We start from the raw sequence: 14,849 nt of genomic DNA, 5'->3' as shown, positions 1-14,849 counted from the left end.
CCAGGAGGACTCTGTCATCACTCATCTTTTCTAAATGACTTTGAATCTTGTGCCATGGCTCTACAGCTTGATAAAGAAGCAATATATCTCTAATCCAGGGCTCTGCCCATTGCTATTGAACTCTAACATGCGGGTAGTAACACTCATGTAACTCTCTTAGTCTGAACTCGGGACCTCTGATCCCTTTAGTGCAATGAGGCATCTACTATCAAAGAGGGAAATCATTTGTTAAGCCCCATATAAAGACTGAATCTTCAGATCCAGAGATATTTACATTTCTGGATTAAAATCAGTGTACTTATGGAAAATAAAGGCATGTTTGAAATTGTTTATAGGTAAATCTTACTTGATTATTGCAAAATAGAGAAGGAAAGTATTACTTGCTACAAATGACTACATTTTTACTAGCTGTTAAAGGTTCATGGTCTATACTGTAAGATGATGTACCAACAACTGATGGCCTGCAGATTCTAAAGTTTATTTCCTTGAGAGTGTGCTTTGAAACAGTTGATTGAAAACATAATCTGCAACTATTTAATGTTTAATCATACTATTTTGCTGCAACAGAAAATATGTTTTCTATTTAACTTAAGGAAAAATAAACTTCTGCAAGAAAACAAAAATATTTTCATCCACAAAGGAAAGAATCTTTGGATTTAAATATTTTCTTGCCTTTCCTTTTACTGTAAAATTTGTTTGTTTAGAGCGAAGGCACTTTAGGCACTTGTGATGATGCTGACCATTCTTTCTCACACACACATACACATTGTATTGAACTGTTAAAATAGCACTACAGTCATTTTTAATATATACCTAACAGTGTGCCTTAATTTAATTAGCAGTTAGGATATTGAAATTAAATAGGCTTGTTTATTAATAATTGAAAACCTTATTTAGGTTTAATAGATCTATTTTTAATGTTTACTGAACTATCTCGAGTGTATTATGATCTTTAAGGAATTACTCTCCAGAAGTTTATTTTTAACAAGAATTCTAGTAGCAGCTGAAGCATCAATAATATTATTCAATAAAGCAATAAGAAGGAACCAACTTAGCTTTATATACTTTATTTCTTGAGCAAAAAAAAAAAAAAATGAGATACCTGTGAGAATTACTGAATGTGTTGAGACAAAAGTAAAATTCGATTAAAGATTGACCTAACATGTTGAAATCAAGGAGTAAAAGTCATAACGTTGACTCAAAAAACATTTTATGGTATATTATTCCACTTCACCAAGCCCATGTCAATGTAAAAGTGATTATGTAACCGATTTGACTATCATAAGATGTATTTCATCTTACTTTTTTTAGAAAAAATCTTTTAGTCTTGCAAACTTTATCTTGACTAAAGTTGCTCTAAAATTAAAATTTGGCAAGGCAATCATAGATCTTATAAAACTTAGGTGTGCTATATGTTAATATATTGAAATTTTGGTAGGAGGGAAGTCTTCATTTAAAACATAATTATCAAAATGTGGCATAGTTTTGTACGTGTTAAACAAAATTGGCCACACAAGGATGATAATATTGGCCAAGCTAGGAAATAGGAATCTAAGAATAACGCCAGTCACTAGGAAATCTGACACTGAAGTTTAGAAACTTCTGTTTAGTAGTTATAGAAAGAGGTATTGCACATCTTTGAAATTTGGACAGGGAAGAAATAAAAGGGTTAATTACTTCCACATATTAGAACTCAAATTCTAGTGCTAGGAAGGGCAAAAAGTAGTTTCCGGGAGTAGCTATTGCTCTCTCTGCTAAAGTACAGGCCATCAATTATTAGCCAGGACAAAAGGCAGGGTTTTCAGGCAGTGTAGCTGAATAGTGGGCACTCCAATGTGTTGTGTCACACTTGTGTAAGGATCCAGAAGCAGTGGGTGAAGTTAAATATTTAGGCCCAATTTTAGAGAAAGATAACTTCATAAAGACAATTTTTTTTTTTTGGTGGGGGGGGGGGGTGGCTTTATATTTTATAATCACTACAAAAGGCTTGCCATAAAATGAAGCCCATAGTGTTCTCTTGCAAACCATCATCCAGTACCATGGAGAACAGTATTTGCCTATTTAATCCAAATTGTCTTTGAGATTTTAGGGTTGGTGTACACCTACCTTATCTAATGAGCCGGATATTTTGGTAATCTCTAAACCCACCAAACCTATGGCAGATTAATGATCTTCCCAATAGGGATAACCAGGGAGAAATGTGTCCTGGGGTAATTCCTTTGGCAACCCATTACCACTGTCATCAGCAGTGTCTGAATGCATTTTTGATCTGAAGAGGTGATAGTACTTTTCAAAAAGTTTTCTGTGGTCATGAGACTAATCCAGGAACCTGAAAGTCATTCCCAGCTTGACCACGCCACCACACTTTCCACAAAGCCACATGTGGTCTGAGTTCCTGCCCCTGGTCAGGGTTCTGAAAGCAGTTGCAAATGTGCAGTCTCTGAGTGGGCACTTGTTTGTAAGTATTTATTTTCCGGAGCCCACTCAGGAGTGGTGAGAAGCTATAGGCTGTTATAGAGGACGGAACAATGAGTCAAAAGAACGCCTCCCTACTTTTACACTAATGTAATGGGGAAATCCCCTGAACACTAGTGTTTGATTATGAATGGAGATTGCTTTGGGGTGAGAGGGCTGGTGTTGAAAGGCTAGCAAAGAAAACTTGGATGTCCTGGCTTGGTCAAAGCACTAAAAATCACTGTATGACTATTAAATTCCCAACCAGCAAATCTTTCAGAAATGATTTCTAAAGCAAAAATATTGTTGAAAAGTATTTATTTACACTATAGTTATAAACCATCCATTATCTCAGTTAGTGGTTTTGTGTTAGAATAAATCATTTATGTTTCCACGACTATTAAAAGCTAATAACCAAACAAGTCAGTTCAGCAACATTATTTACATTCTTAACTGCAATTTGACTACAAAGGTAACACTTTTTTAAGTCACAAAACAGAGCATACAAAAATATACTTTCTAAAAAAAAATTCCAAATATTAATAGGCAGATATATACAGCCATACTAAACCCAGGGAGTGATTTTTTTTTTTTTCATAGTAAGGCAACCCATTTACATGCAGACCCTGTAACATTGTCTACATCACACAAGGCACCAAGGACACTTCCAACACAATTGCATGCATCCTAGTTTCAGAGAATATATGTACATCCCCTTTTAAATAAGTTAACCTCTGACTCGTTTCAAAAGATCATAAATGCTTTACTTTTTTTTTTCCCAAAGGTTCAGAACTTGGAGAACAGTGCACATCAAAAATACACAAAATCTGAGTGGATATACACTGTAAAAATAATCTTTACGTTTCTCAAACAACTCAAAAAGGAGCAGGTATTGCTATGTCCCTCCTGTCACATTGCACTTCTGTTCTCTGAGTTTATAATACATATTGCTTAAAGGGTTGAGAGGACTAGATACACTTGGATTCACTGTTCCAGGGCCACACAATGCAGCATAAAGACCATGCTTTACTCGTTGTACAGCGTCCCCCAAATCAATCCCAAGCCATAAAGTGCACGTCAGTTTTGCTTCTGTCTTTGCTGCCCCCACCTGAAGGGGATCAGCATCTCCCAACCTACTGTAGAAAACGTCTCAGATCAACTCTGACATTCAGAGTCAGAAACCTGTAATTGGTCAAAATAAGAGAGGGGGAGCAAAACCTAGCCAAACAACCCTTTAAAGCAGGGTTAGGCCTCAGCCCTCTAGGCCAGGGGCCCCCACCCAACCTCCTGCCAGAACCTCTCCATGACCTTAGGGTGATAGTCAACTCACCAAAGAAAGACTCAGGTGGGCTAACGTTTAGGAAGGACCTGCTTCTAAATGGAAAGGGGGCAGTGCTGGGCTCCACCAAGGCCCTTTTGCCCAAAGAAGGGAGAGAGGGGCAGGAGAGGGTGGTAGTGTTTGTTGTGCAGCTCCAGTGGACCGAGGGCCTCTGGGACATCAAGAAGCTGGTGTGTCTGGTCTCAAGGTGTCCTGGTCCTAGAGGAGCAAGTGGCCAGGGACCCTCCTCCAATAGTGCTGCTGTTGCTGCTGCACAGGGGCATGCCAGCCTGCGTGCCCCCAGGGCATGAAGCCGTCGACGCAGCGGGTACAGACGAGGGAGCACTGCTTTTGCGCTCCTTTTGTCGCAGGTGGATCTTGGTGTGGCGCTTCCTCTCATCACTCCTGGCAAACTTGCGGCCGCAGTAGTCACAGGCAAAGGGCTTCTCGCCAGTGTGCGTGCGGATGTGGGTGGTGAGGTGGTCACTGCGGCTGAAGTTGCGCATGCAAATCCGACACTGGAAGGGCTTGTGCCCCGTATGGATGCGGATGTGCCGCGTCAGCTCGTCGGACCGGGAAAAGCGCCGGTCACAGCCTTCTGCTGGGCACGGGTAGGGCCTCTCGTGCACTGGCGTCTTGCTAGGCCTGTTGGGGTACTTGCGAGGCCTCAGAATGGGCCGCAGGGGCAGATGGTGAGGGTTATAGGCAGCAGCGGCGGCGGCGGCCGAGCTGCTGCCAGGCAGCCGGGGTCCCTCGCTGCCTCCACTGGCCCCTGGCCCTGTGGCCCCAACACTGGGGCCCCCCAGAGTAAAGTTGCGGATAGTGGAGAGTGGAGTGAGCGGAGGAGGGACTCGCAGGGAGTCCAGGGGACAGGGAAAGGGCTTGCGGTCTGGGCCAGCTGTACCGTGTAGGTCTCTCTGGCACTGCGATGGGAAAAATCCAGGGTAGTCTGGGATCATGGGGAAGAGACCTGGGTCCGTGGTCGGCTTGGGGGATGGGTAGGAAGGAGGCGGTGGGTAGCCCAGAGAGGAGGAGGTGGAGGTGGTGCTTGGGGACAGGAACGCTGAGGGGTCCTGGTAGAGTTCTCCTGCGCAGCCAGAATAAGGAGGAGGTGGCGGCGGCGGAGAGTAGAGGTGGTCCAGGTCAGGCTGGGTCTGGGACATGGTGCACACACCCAGGGGTCCTGTGGCCAGTGGGTTGGGGGAGGCAGAGGTGACGCTGGATGAGGCTGTAGTCGAAGCTGGGGAGGCGACCCCTTGCAGGATGCCGGCACTCACAATATTGATGATGCCTTCTGGATAGCAACTGGCACCAGCGTACTGGGGGTCAATGGAGAACTTGCCCATGTAAGTGAAGGTCTGGTTTCGGGGTGCCGAGACGGGAGCAAAGCTGCTGTGATATGGGAGATCCAAGGACCTCTTCTCTCCAGTCATGTCAATGTTGATCATGCCATCTGGGGAGAAGGAAGAATGGAGGTGGAGTGGTGAGAACCGCAGCCAAGAATCCCTTCTCACCCCCGCTCACACGGGTCCATAGGATCCTGGCACTTTAGAGTTGGGTAGGGAAATTGCTACCCAGAGACCCACTGTGGCAGTCAGTACAGTCTGGGACTCAAACTACCTCCAGGAAAGCAGGATGGCCTACTCTCAACCCCCCCCCCCCCCCCCCCCCACACACACACACACACACACAGCCATCTGTGGCTCTAGTCCACAATAAAAACACCCAATAATAGCAACAACATTAAAAAGTCCTCATCTGCCTGAAACGCCTCTCCCTCTCCTTTGCTTGGGGATCCCACGGCTGCGGCGCCGGGCAGACACCACCCAGACGACAGATCCCAGCCAGTGCCGCAAAGTTGCAAGCCCTGGAGGGGAGCCCAAGAAAGGGGTCCGTGATTTCCCGGCTGCTCCCCATCTCTGGCGCCTTCCCTCCCTCCCTTTCCTGCTGCGCTTCTGCAGAAGGCTGCCGGAGGGAATCCGGCGCGGAGGTGGAAGGAGTTCATAGCTTTCCTTTCCCTTCCAACCTTGCCCCACACCCGCACGTCCCCGGCCCAGCCCAAGGCCAGTGGCGGGGCTTCGAGAAAGGCGCGGGGGCCGCGGGATACCACTTTTCTCCGCATCGCCAAGAAAGCCAGTGGCACGGGTGTCTCCGCGGGTGTCTCGCTGGGAGCCGCTTCCCGCCGTGTCCCGCCCTCCTCCTCCGCCCTCTCCTCCCAGCCTCGCCAACCCCCTCAACTTCGCGGGCGGCGCGCAGGTGGGGGCGCTCCTTAAGGCCGCACGGGTAGCGCGTTCCGAGACTTTCCCCGGGTCGGGTCTGCTCCGCCTGGGAGCGAGCGGCGGGCGCTTTCCTCTGGACCTTCGCCGCCGCTCGGCTCTCCAGACGCGCAGTTCTCCTCCAGAGCCCGGAACTTTCTCGTCATTTTGCCCCTACCCCGGGCGAGGGGAGGCCGGGATGCCGCCGGCCGATTGGCCAGCACGAGTCCCAGAGTCTGGTGGTGCACCTCTCCTACCCTCACCCCTAAGCCCCCTGGGAACTCGGCGCGCGCGGCGCGCGCAAGCCGGCTCGCTAGCGACCCGGTACATCTGCCCGCGCGCCCCGCTCCAGCCTCCGGATCCCCACTCCCATGGGTTTCTCCTGCACCCGATTCCCGTCTTCAAAGACAGCTCTGTCAACACCGACCACCTCCCGCCCCAACCCCTCTCCTCCAAGTCCTGCACACGCACCGCACCCCACCCACAACCCCCGAGTTGCGTGGGTCCCGGTCCGCGAAAGGAACACGCGACTTACCTCCGGCCACTCCGTTCATCTGGTCAAAGGGGCCTCCCAGTTCGGCATTGGGGAAGATAGTCACCGACGTGGCGAGGTCCTCCACCGGGTAGATGTTGTCAGACAGCTGGTGCACAAAACCACTGAGAGTTACTGGGATTTTGTCTAAGGCCTTGGCGGTCATCATTTGCTCCTCGCGCAACCTGGAGACCCAACTCCCTCGCTACCTGGTGTGCCAGAGAAGCCGTTTTTGGAGAGGGGTTGGACTGAGCCTAGGTTGGTATCTCCTTTTGCCCTCCACACTTAAAAGCAACCACCAAAAAAGAAGAAGAAAATCCAGTAGAAATAAAACTAGCAAACAAGTTGCTGTATTTTTTAAGAAAGAAGAAAAATGGCTATTCGCCACTCTCTCCTGCGTTCCGGCTGGGAAGCCAGGAGTTGCTGGTGTAGTGTTATTATAACAGTGTGTCCCCTCGCCGAGCTATTAATCAATTGCTGCTCTCTCGGTTAGACGGAAAGTGTTGCTCTAAGTATTTATGGGCAGGTCCTCAATGCCCGTGACGTCGCTGCCCATATATGGACTGAGGAAAAGGGCTGGGCCAGGCGGCTTTTGGCGTCACATGGCTAATTTGCATACGGGCTCGGCGGCGCGGGCTCCGCCGGGCTCGCGACTCCCGACTCGAAGCCCGCGGGTCTCCTAGGGGGTCGGGGGCGCGCGGCCGGAGCCGCAGCTCGGGTGCGAGGCGGAGGGCCTGGCGGGGAGGGGGCGCGCGGTGGGTCCAACTCAGGCCACTAGGGGAGAGCGAGCGGGTTCGGGCAGCGGCGCGGCCTCCCGGGGCGGGGAGGAATTCCGGTTCTCCGGGACTTTCCAAAAAAGGCGAAGATCCGGTGCCGGCGGCTCCGCCTCCCCAGCCCTTGTTTGGGAGCCATTCCGGAAAATTAAACTTCGGAAAGAAACCGAGCGAAGCCGAGACACTACAGTCAAACCCCTACTCACTTTCTTGGCAGCTCAAAACCGCAAGCACAAGGAGGCAGCGAAGAAGAAGAAGAAGAAGAAAAAAAAAAAGCTTCATGCATTCACGGAAGCTGACTGCTTTTTTCTGAATTACTTGGTGGAAAGAAGTAGCTGATGATAAGAGTGAATGCGGTATTGCTTTTTTGGAAAGTCTGTTCTATTTATACTGGAGCGAAAACGGAACAGGTTTTGGGTTGTTTGTTTGTTTAAGTATTCTGGGCACCTTGGGGCGGGGGGGGGGCGTGAGGGGGGAGGGTAAGCCCTAGGAGGCGCAGAATAACTGCCAAGAGCTTGGAGAGAAATCCTCTGGCGGAGACCACCCCCCTTCCTCTGCCCGCGCTCTCCCCGCCCCCCTTCAGCTGCTGCGCGGAGCGGGCGCCCTTCCCGGCGCGTCTGGGCGGTCGGCTGTGTGGGGGCGTCCAGATGGAGGCTTGGACATTCACCCTGCCCCGCCACACAGACACACACACATTCACTCTCACTCTCACACACGCTCCACTTCCGATACACACGCTCCCGCCCCCGCTGCCTTCTTCACACACCCACTTGCACACCTTATGCCACACACCTCCCTGTTGACAGCGAGCCGGTGCGCCAGCCTGGCCCATAGGGTACCCGGCCGGCAGAGCAGGAGCCCGGGCTTGCTTGCTGGGCAGAGTGCCCTTCGAAGACAGACACCCATCCTCACCTTACTGCCTGGACGGACCACTGCCACGGCAGCCCCCGACCCGACCCCGACCCCGACACTCCGGGGGTGCGCCCTGTGGGCACATACCCTACTCCTGAATACACAGAAGGCATATTATTCCTTTTCCTCGTCCTGGGTGAGCTCAGAGACGTCCTGAAAGCCAACAGCATCCCCAAGGCCAGTTTTGGGCCACTATCACCCACACGCGTTTCTCTTTGAGATAAAAAGAAAAGAAAAACCTGACCCAGTGTAAACCTTGCTGTTTAGTTCTCAAAGCAATTTTTAAAAAAACTTTTCGGGGGTCCAGAGAGCGGCGGGTTTCTGGCTCGCTGCACGCACAGCTCCTACCTGCCGGAGCACCCCGGCCCGCACCGTGAGCGCTCCGGGCCCCGCGGGAGGCTGGTCGCAAGTGCCCAAGCCGGGCGCATCGCCGCCTGCCTGGCCCCTTCCCGCCCCAATGCGGCCAAGGTCTGGGATGGAGCGCGGGGGCAGCCTCCAGGGCCCGGCCCTTTCCTGCCCCCGGTCCGGGACCGCACCAGCCTCGTGGGGCTCGGGCGGGCGAGAGCCAGGGCGCCACGCCGTGGAAGAACAAGGGCGCTGCAGGCGGCTCTCCCGCCGCTCACCTGCCGCGGCCGCAGGAAGCCCGCTCCGCCTGGCCCCGCGTCGGTCGGAGCCTCCGGGAGCCGGGAGCGGCCACTGCGCCTCCACTGAGCGCCGTTTCCCTGCCCGCCCGCCGCTTAAACTGTCCTCCGGCGGCCGGCATATGCCTTCCTTCAAACGCCCAGAGAGAATGTGGAAAAGTTTCTCGCTTGTTCTGCGCGCTCTTTTCCAATAGGAGATTTAAACAAATAAAGAAAAGGGAAGGAAATCGCACCCTCATAGGTACCCCCCCTCCCCTTGGCAAAAAACGTGCCAAGTCCCGTTTCTAAATAAGAGAAAGAAGTAAGTACAGAAAACTACGCTCTTACCACGTGCGCCAGCCCGTTCCGCCTTCGATCTGGCCGGTCCCGCGGCCCCCGCGCTGACCACCGGCAAGACGACGCCTCGGAGGGGAGCCCGACTCGCATCTCCAGCCCTGAGTTCGCAAAAAGAGGGGGGGGGGGTGACCGAGTTATGCAAATGTGGGTCGTGGCAGCGGGGTTCGGGTTACGGCCCCCGCCAGCCTCCGAGGTGAGGCACCCACCGATGGCTCGCGCGGGCGCGGCGACAGCTAGCGCTTCGCTCCTCTTCATGCACGTGGGCGGGCGGGCGGGCTAGTCGCCGGGGCCGCCCCGCTACGGGCGCTGCCGCCAGCCCCGCGGGTGGCCACCAAGCGCCGCCCCGAGGGGGAGCTCCTGGACGCCCCGAAAGCCGGGTGAGCTAGGCGCACAGGGCAGGACGCAGGCTGGGGGCGGCCCTGGCCAGGGGGAGCCGCGCGGTTTGGGGCGGCTACCCATCCGGAAGGAGGAGGCTGAGTGGGGGGTCACACGGGGGAGGGGAGGGAGTCCCGAGGAGGAGAGGCGGGCTTGCCTGGTTCGTCTGAAAAGCAAGTTATAGTCAATGGGAGTGACTGACCCTCTGGAATTATTCGGAGCTTTCCAACAACTGCCTAAGAGCGCACCACGCCAAGCCCGCGGGATGCCGGGAGTTGGCTGGGGGCAGAGGCAAGCAACAGCAGCAGAGAGGCTATGCGGGCTCCTGGGAGGGTGCCTGGGCCAGTCCTGGGAGGCCTTCCCTGAATCTCCACTGGAAACGGGTCAGTAGATACTTCCTGCTACCTTCTTCTTTCTTTTTTTTTTCTTTTTTGAGAGTGTAGTGGAACAAAGTCTAGGCATACTCATTTCAAGCCAGCCACCCTGTGGATAGGTAATAAATTCAGAAAGCTAAAGTGACTTGCCTAAAGTCACGCAGCTAGTAAGTGGTGGTGTCCAAATTTGCAACCAAGTCTGCTGACTCCAAGTACACTGCTCTGGTCGCTATGGCCTTCACTCAGGAAAACCCAGTTCTGGAAATGCAACAGTTCTTTGAGGATTGGAAGCCTGGCTCAGCCCACTAGGGAAGAAACAGGCCACCTTCTCCAACTTCATCTCTTTCCTCTGGCATTTCTGAGGAGGGGAAAGCTGAGGTCAGGGCTTTCAAGAGGCCAGGGACAAGGGACTGACATGGAGACACACACACACACACACACACACACACACGCACACACACGCCGAAGGGAGAATTAGAATTCTTGGGCTCTTCACCTATGTATGGACAGAGTGACCAGGTTGGCACAAAGCCAGCCTACCAATAGGTCCAACCCCCAACTGTATCCTTCTTGGAGGGAAGAAGAAGTGAGAAAAGAAATTGGTGAGACAGATTTAAAAAAAAAAAAAAAGTGAGACAGATAAAAACTCCAAAGGTGTTTACAGAGCGAGATACTGTGCTGGAAAGGGGTGGGGGGAGGAAAGAGGAATGCGGCCCTTGAATACCGAGATGTAATGCCCCGTGGTCTCTACATTTAGGCACTTATTTTGATCAAAAACTGAACAAATAAATGCCATTCTTTAAAACAGAGCTGTCAAAACGACCAAATAAATGGGGCGGGTGCTCCAAGATGGATCAGGGTTATGAAAAGAGTAGCAAGTTGATGCCAGGTTCTGGTTTGCTTTGTCCTGATTCCAGACACAGAAAGTAAAAGAGGAAGAAAGCATAGGAACCCTTTAGAAGATTTCCCCCGGAAAGTGGGGGATTGGTGGGGGCAAGGAGCAGGGGGAACCGCCCGAGGGTCCTGGCTGGCCCTCAGAGTCCCCTCCCCTCGGGAGTCGTTTTCTGCTTCCTCTCCACCTCCACCCCCCACAGAGACCGAGAATCACAATCAGCCATGAAGCATGTTACAAATCATTCGTATAACACTTGCATTTTGATGTATTAAGAAACATTCTGAACATCATTATAGACTATTTCTATTATGTCATTTTCACCCACTTTCATTTTAATACTGCTCCTGGAGTGGGAAACAGAGGAGTGTCAGAATTGCGCTTAAACGTGGACACACACACAGGGTGTGGATCTGAACACGAATGGTGTAGAACATATACCTCCCAAATCTTCTATCCCACTAAGTCCTTCTTAAAGGTGCCCGTGTGCTGAGAAAACTGATCAGTGGTTCTCTACATTTAGCACCTCACTAGGAGTCTGGTAACCCCAGACGCTATAATCCAAGCCCAGATGATGGCAATCAAAAATCCTTGTAAAGCCTGGGAGAAGCATTGCATCACACCAGTCAAGTGTACAACCAAAGTCCTGTTTCGTTGCACAAATAGTCTGGTCGAGAGGAAATAAGACCCCTGTGATCTTATTTTGTAGCAGCAGCAGCAACACTAGCCTACGCAGAGAGTGCTCAGGTGCCCTTTGGGGTGAACTATCACTAAGTCCGCAGATATTTCTTCAGCATAGACTATGTGTCGAGCGCTATGCCAAGCCCTGGGAATACAGTGGTGCCTAATACCAGGCCTGGTTCCTGACCCCATGGAGCTTGTACTCCATCACACAGGTACACAATTGCAAGTCATGGCAATGTATGACCACCATGAAAGAAAAGGACAAAACCCAATCGAATCTAAAAAGTTGAGGAACACTTCTCTCAGTAGACATAGATCTGAGGATGTGCAAGGATTGGGGGAATGTTGGAGGACAGCATTTCAGGGATAAAGGGCTGGTATGGAAAGGTCCTGAGGTGGGAGGAAGCAAAGTGCATTCACGGAATAAAGGAAGTTCAGTGTGGATGGAAACCTCCAGGCCGCCTTCCAAACCCAGTGCACTGGGGCCGAGGGTCGCCAGTACAGGCAGCCCCCTTGGAAGCTCCCATCCCCAAAATAGTTTAACCTTTATGACGCTCTATTTTTTCTGCCATTATCTTTTCTGGCTGATGACAATGGCATTGTAATGTTTCCATTTGAGTTTTTTTTTCTTTTTACCATTTAGCTTCTGCAAATGAATGAGAACATGTTGACAAGATCTCAGCAAGAAGAGAGAACATGTACAGAAATGCTTATTGACATCAGCATTGTGTTTCAGTGACAGTCTTAATGAAATAACATTCCTTAGTTGTCTATTTCTCAAGAAGGAAATGACTGTGAATTTTGTCCCATTTAAAACGAATAGAGTTAGAGAAATGCAGTTTTCTCGGAGGAACATGTCATGTCAAACCTGCAGATCACTTTACCATTGCTGACCAAAAAAAAAAAAAAAAAAAAAAAATCAAAGGTAAACCAATGTGTCCTTTATCACGATTTAAGACAAGGAAAATATCATCCTGGTGTTCTGGTTAATAAGTGATAATCTGTCAGTCTGATCATAAAGGCTTGAAGCAAAATCTCCATTCCAAATCACACCGTTTTGTGCCTTTAAATTTTAAATTTTTCCGCTTACACATTTAATTTATGAAAAATGACGTTCCCTATATCTAGGGAATCCCTGGATATTTTTAATGTATCTATCACTAGCCTGCTTACATGACCAGGGTACAGGAAGTAATTTTTCTTTTCCAAATAATGTCAGACTTCCCATAGCAGCTTTGTTTTTATATGTAGAAGAGGATGAGGAAAGTAAGTGCATCCAGTTGTCAGAGCAGTTTTTCTGCAGCATTTAAACCATCAGAAAATGAAAATAAACACAAACATTTCATATTTCAACTGAATAATCTTGATAAGAATAGTCACCCTTTACTGTGTTTAAGATTATGAGCTCTCACATTTGTAATACCTTAACTAATAAAAAAAGAAAGAAAGAAAGAAAGAAAGAAAGAAAGAAAGAAAAAAGATTATGAGCTCTAGAGGCCCATATGGCCTGGATTCAAATCCTAGGCCCTGGGTTCAAATCCTGACTCATTCATTACCTGACTATGTGGTTTTAAACAAGTTATGTAACTACTCAGTGCCTCAGTTTCCTCATATAAAGTGGACAAAATAATTATACTTACCCCATGGGTGTACTGAGGATTGAATATGGTGATATACGTAAAGCACCCAGCACACTATTTGGTACCTATGCACTAGTTGCCAGCCAGCTATTAAATTGTTACCACTATTGAAAGCCCCCTTTGAAAACAGACCCTGTGCTACGTTTCCCTAGGTTCATTGCTTTACTCCTCACAATGACCTTCAAAACCAGGGTTGTTTATTCCTGTTTTAAAGAGCAGGGAACCGAGGCTCAGAGAAGAACACAGAGCTTTCCCAAACGCACACAGGAAGTTGCAGGGCCAGAAGATGAACCAGCTTGTCTTTCAATTGCCAAAGCCACATCATTCAAGTACATCATGTGATGCAGAGCAACCTAGAGCAGGCGTAGCTACACTTCAAAGATTGATATATCAAATATCTGTGATATTTATCCCTAAATTCTGAGTTTCAGCTTCCCAATATAATGATGATAGTATTACTGAGGAGCGAGTTTGTACTTAGGTTGTAAGGAGGAAAGATAATCCGATAATCCGGAAAGCAGTGGTTATTTGCATGTAATGTATAACGAGCTATAATCCTTGTGGAAACTGTCATTTAAACTTCCAAAGGCAAGTTCATCATCATAATAATCTAATTGATGTAACACCTATTTTTCCCCAGGAGGATCAAAATGCATAACAATAATACTGTTGTTTCCCAAGGAGGCTTGAAAATGTGGAATAGAAATGTAAGATTTAGGAAGAGTGAATTAGTGAATGGTCTGCACCCTAAGAGACATTCTTAGCCTAAGTGTGACCCATTGAGAGGACTTGATAGTCTCTACCCTGTTGCTTTTTCAACTCCATTATAAATTCCCTCAAGGCAGGAACCTTGAAGTATGCTTCTTGTCTCTACTCCAACAGGCAGAGATCTGGATAGGAACCCAATACATGTCTTCCCAGTAGTGACAGGGAATGAGGCCTGACCCATCTGAGATTTTGATATGCTATCGCAGCAATTTTCAATAGGAATGCCACAAGAATTTTTTAAAACATGCAATACCTGACTGTGTAATCAGGGGCACTGACCTCTTTTCCTTTAGATTGTCAAAGAAAAAAAATGACACCATTTTTTGGTGTGCCACACGATTTTAGTAATTAGTTTATGTGTGCCATGAGATGGAAAAGGCTAAAGATAACTGTGCAATCTTATCAAGGGACTCCAAGTTAACTGATTTTACTCAGCACACAACACATTACCTCTAATGATTTCTCCAGGACACACAAGGGCAAGGACCCCAGAAAACATCTTCTAAAGCAGTGGTTCTCAACCTTCCTCATGCCACGACCCTTTCATACAGTTCCTCGTGTTGTGGTGATCCCCCATTTCATTGTTACAAATTGAACATAATTAAAGCATAGTGATTAATCACAAAAACAATATGTAATTATATATGTGTTTTCCGATGGTCTTAGGCGATCCCTGTGAAAGGGTCGTTCGACCCCCAAAGGGGTCGCGACCCACAGGTTGAGAACCGCTGTTCTAAAGGATCTGTCCTCAGATACGCCCTTTTGTGGAGGTTTAAATCATGAAATTCTGAGCTGCCACCCTCTGTTCTCAGTGTAGCGCGTGCCACTGAGGGGTGGCAGCCAGCAGTGAGGACCACTGTGGAGACATCTACACAGAGCCCCCTTTAGACCTTCC

The 14,849-nt window shown here is 49.1% G+C and overlaps 1 protein-coding gene across 2 annotated transcripts; it reads right to left on the bottom strand.

Annotated features, from left to right (window-relative positions):
* Positions 1-2,762: 2,762 nt before the first annotated feature.
* Positions 2,763-9,311, bottom strand: EGR2 (early growth response 2; the record flags this gene model as incomplete). 2 transcript variants are annotated; one of them, XM_081104875.1, is made up of 3 exons in its annotated part: positions 2,763-5,225; positions 6,563-6,668; positions 9,213-9,311. In XM_081104875.1, the coding sequence occupies 3 exons, from the start codon at positions 9,309-9,311 to the stop codon at positions 3,976-3,978; spliced, it is 1,455 nt and encodes a 484-aa protein (XP_080961001.1). In that variant the 3' UTR covers positions 2,763-3,975. The 2 variants fall into 2 exon arrangements, with proteins under 2 accessions (XP_080961001.1, XP_080961000.1); XM_081104874.1 differs by lacking the exon at positions 9,213-9,311 and having other exon boundaries at positions 6,563-6,728.
* Positions 9,312-14,849: the final 5,538 nt, after the last annotated feature.

Source organism: Myotis nattereri (genome assembly GCF_964212035.1).
Source record: "Myotis nattereri genome assembly, chromosome: 13".
NCBI lineage: Eukaryota > Metazoa > Chordata > Mammalia > Chiroptera > Vespertilionidae > Myotis > Myotis nattereri.
The sequence above is the reverse complement of the archived record's forward strand: the minus strand, read 5'-3'. Positions and strand labels throughout refer to the sequence as shown.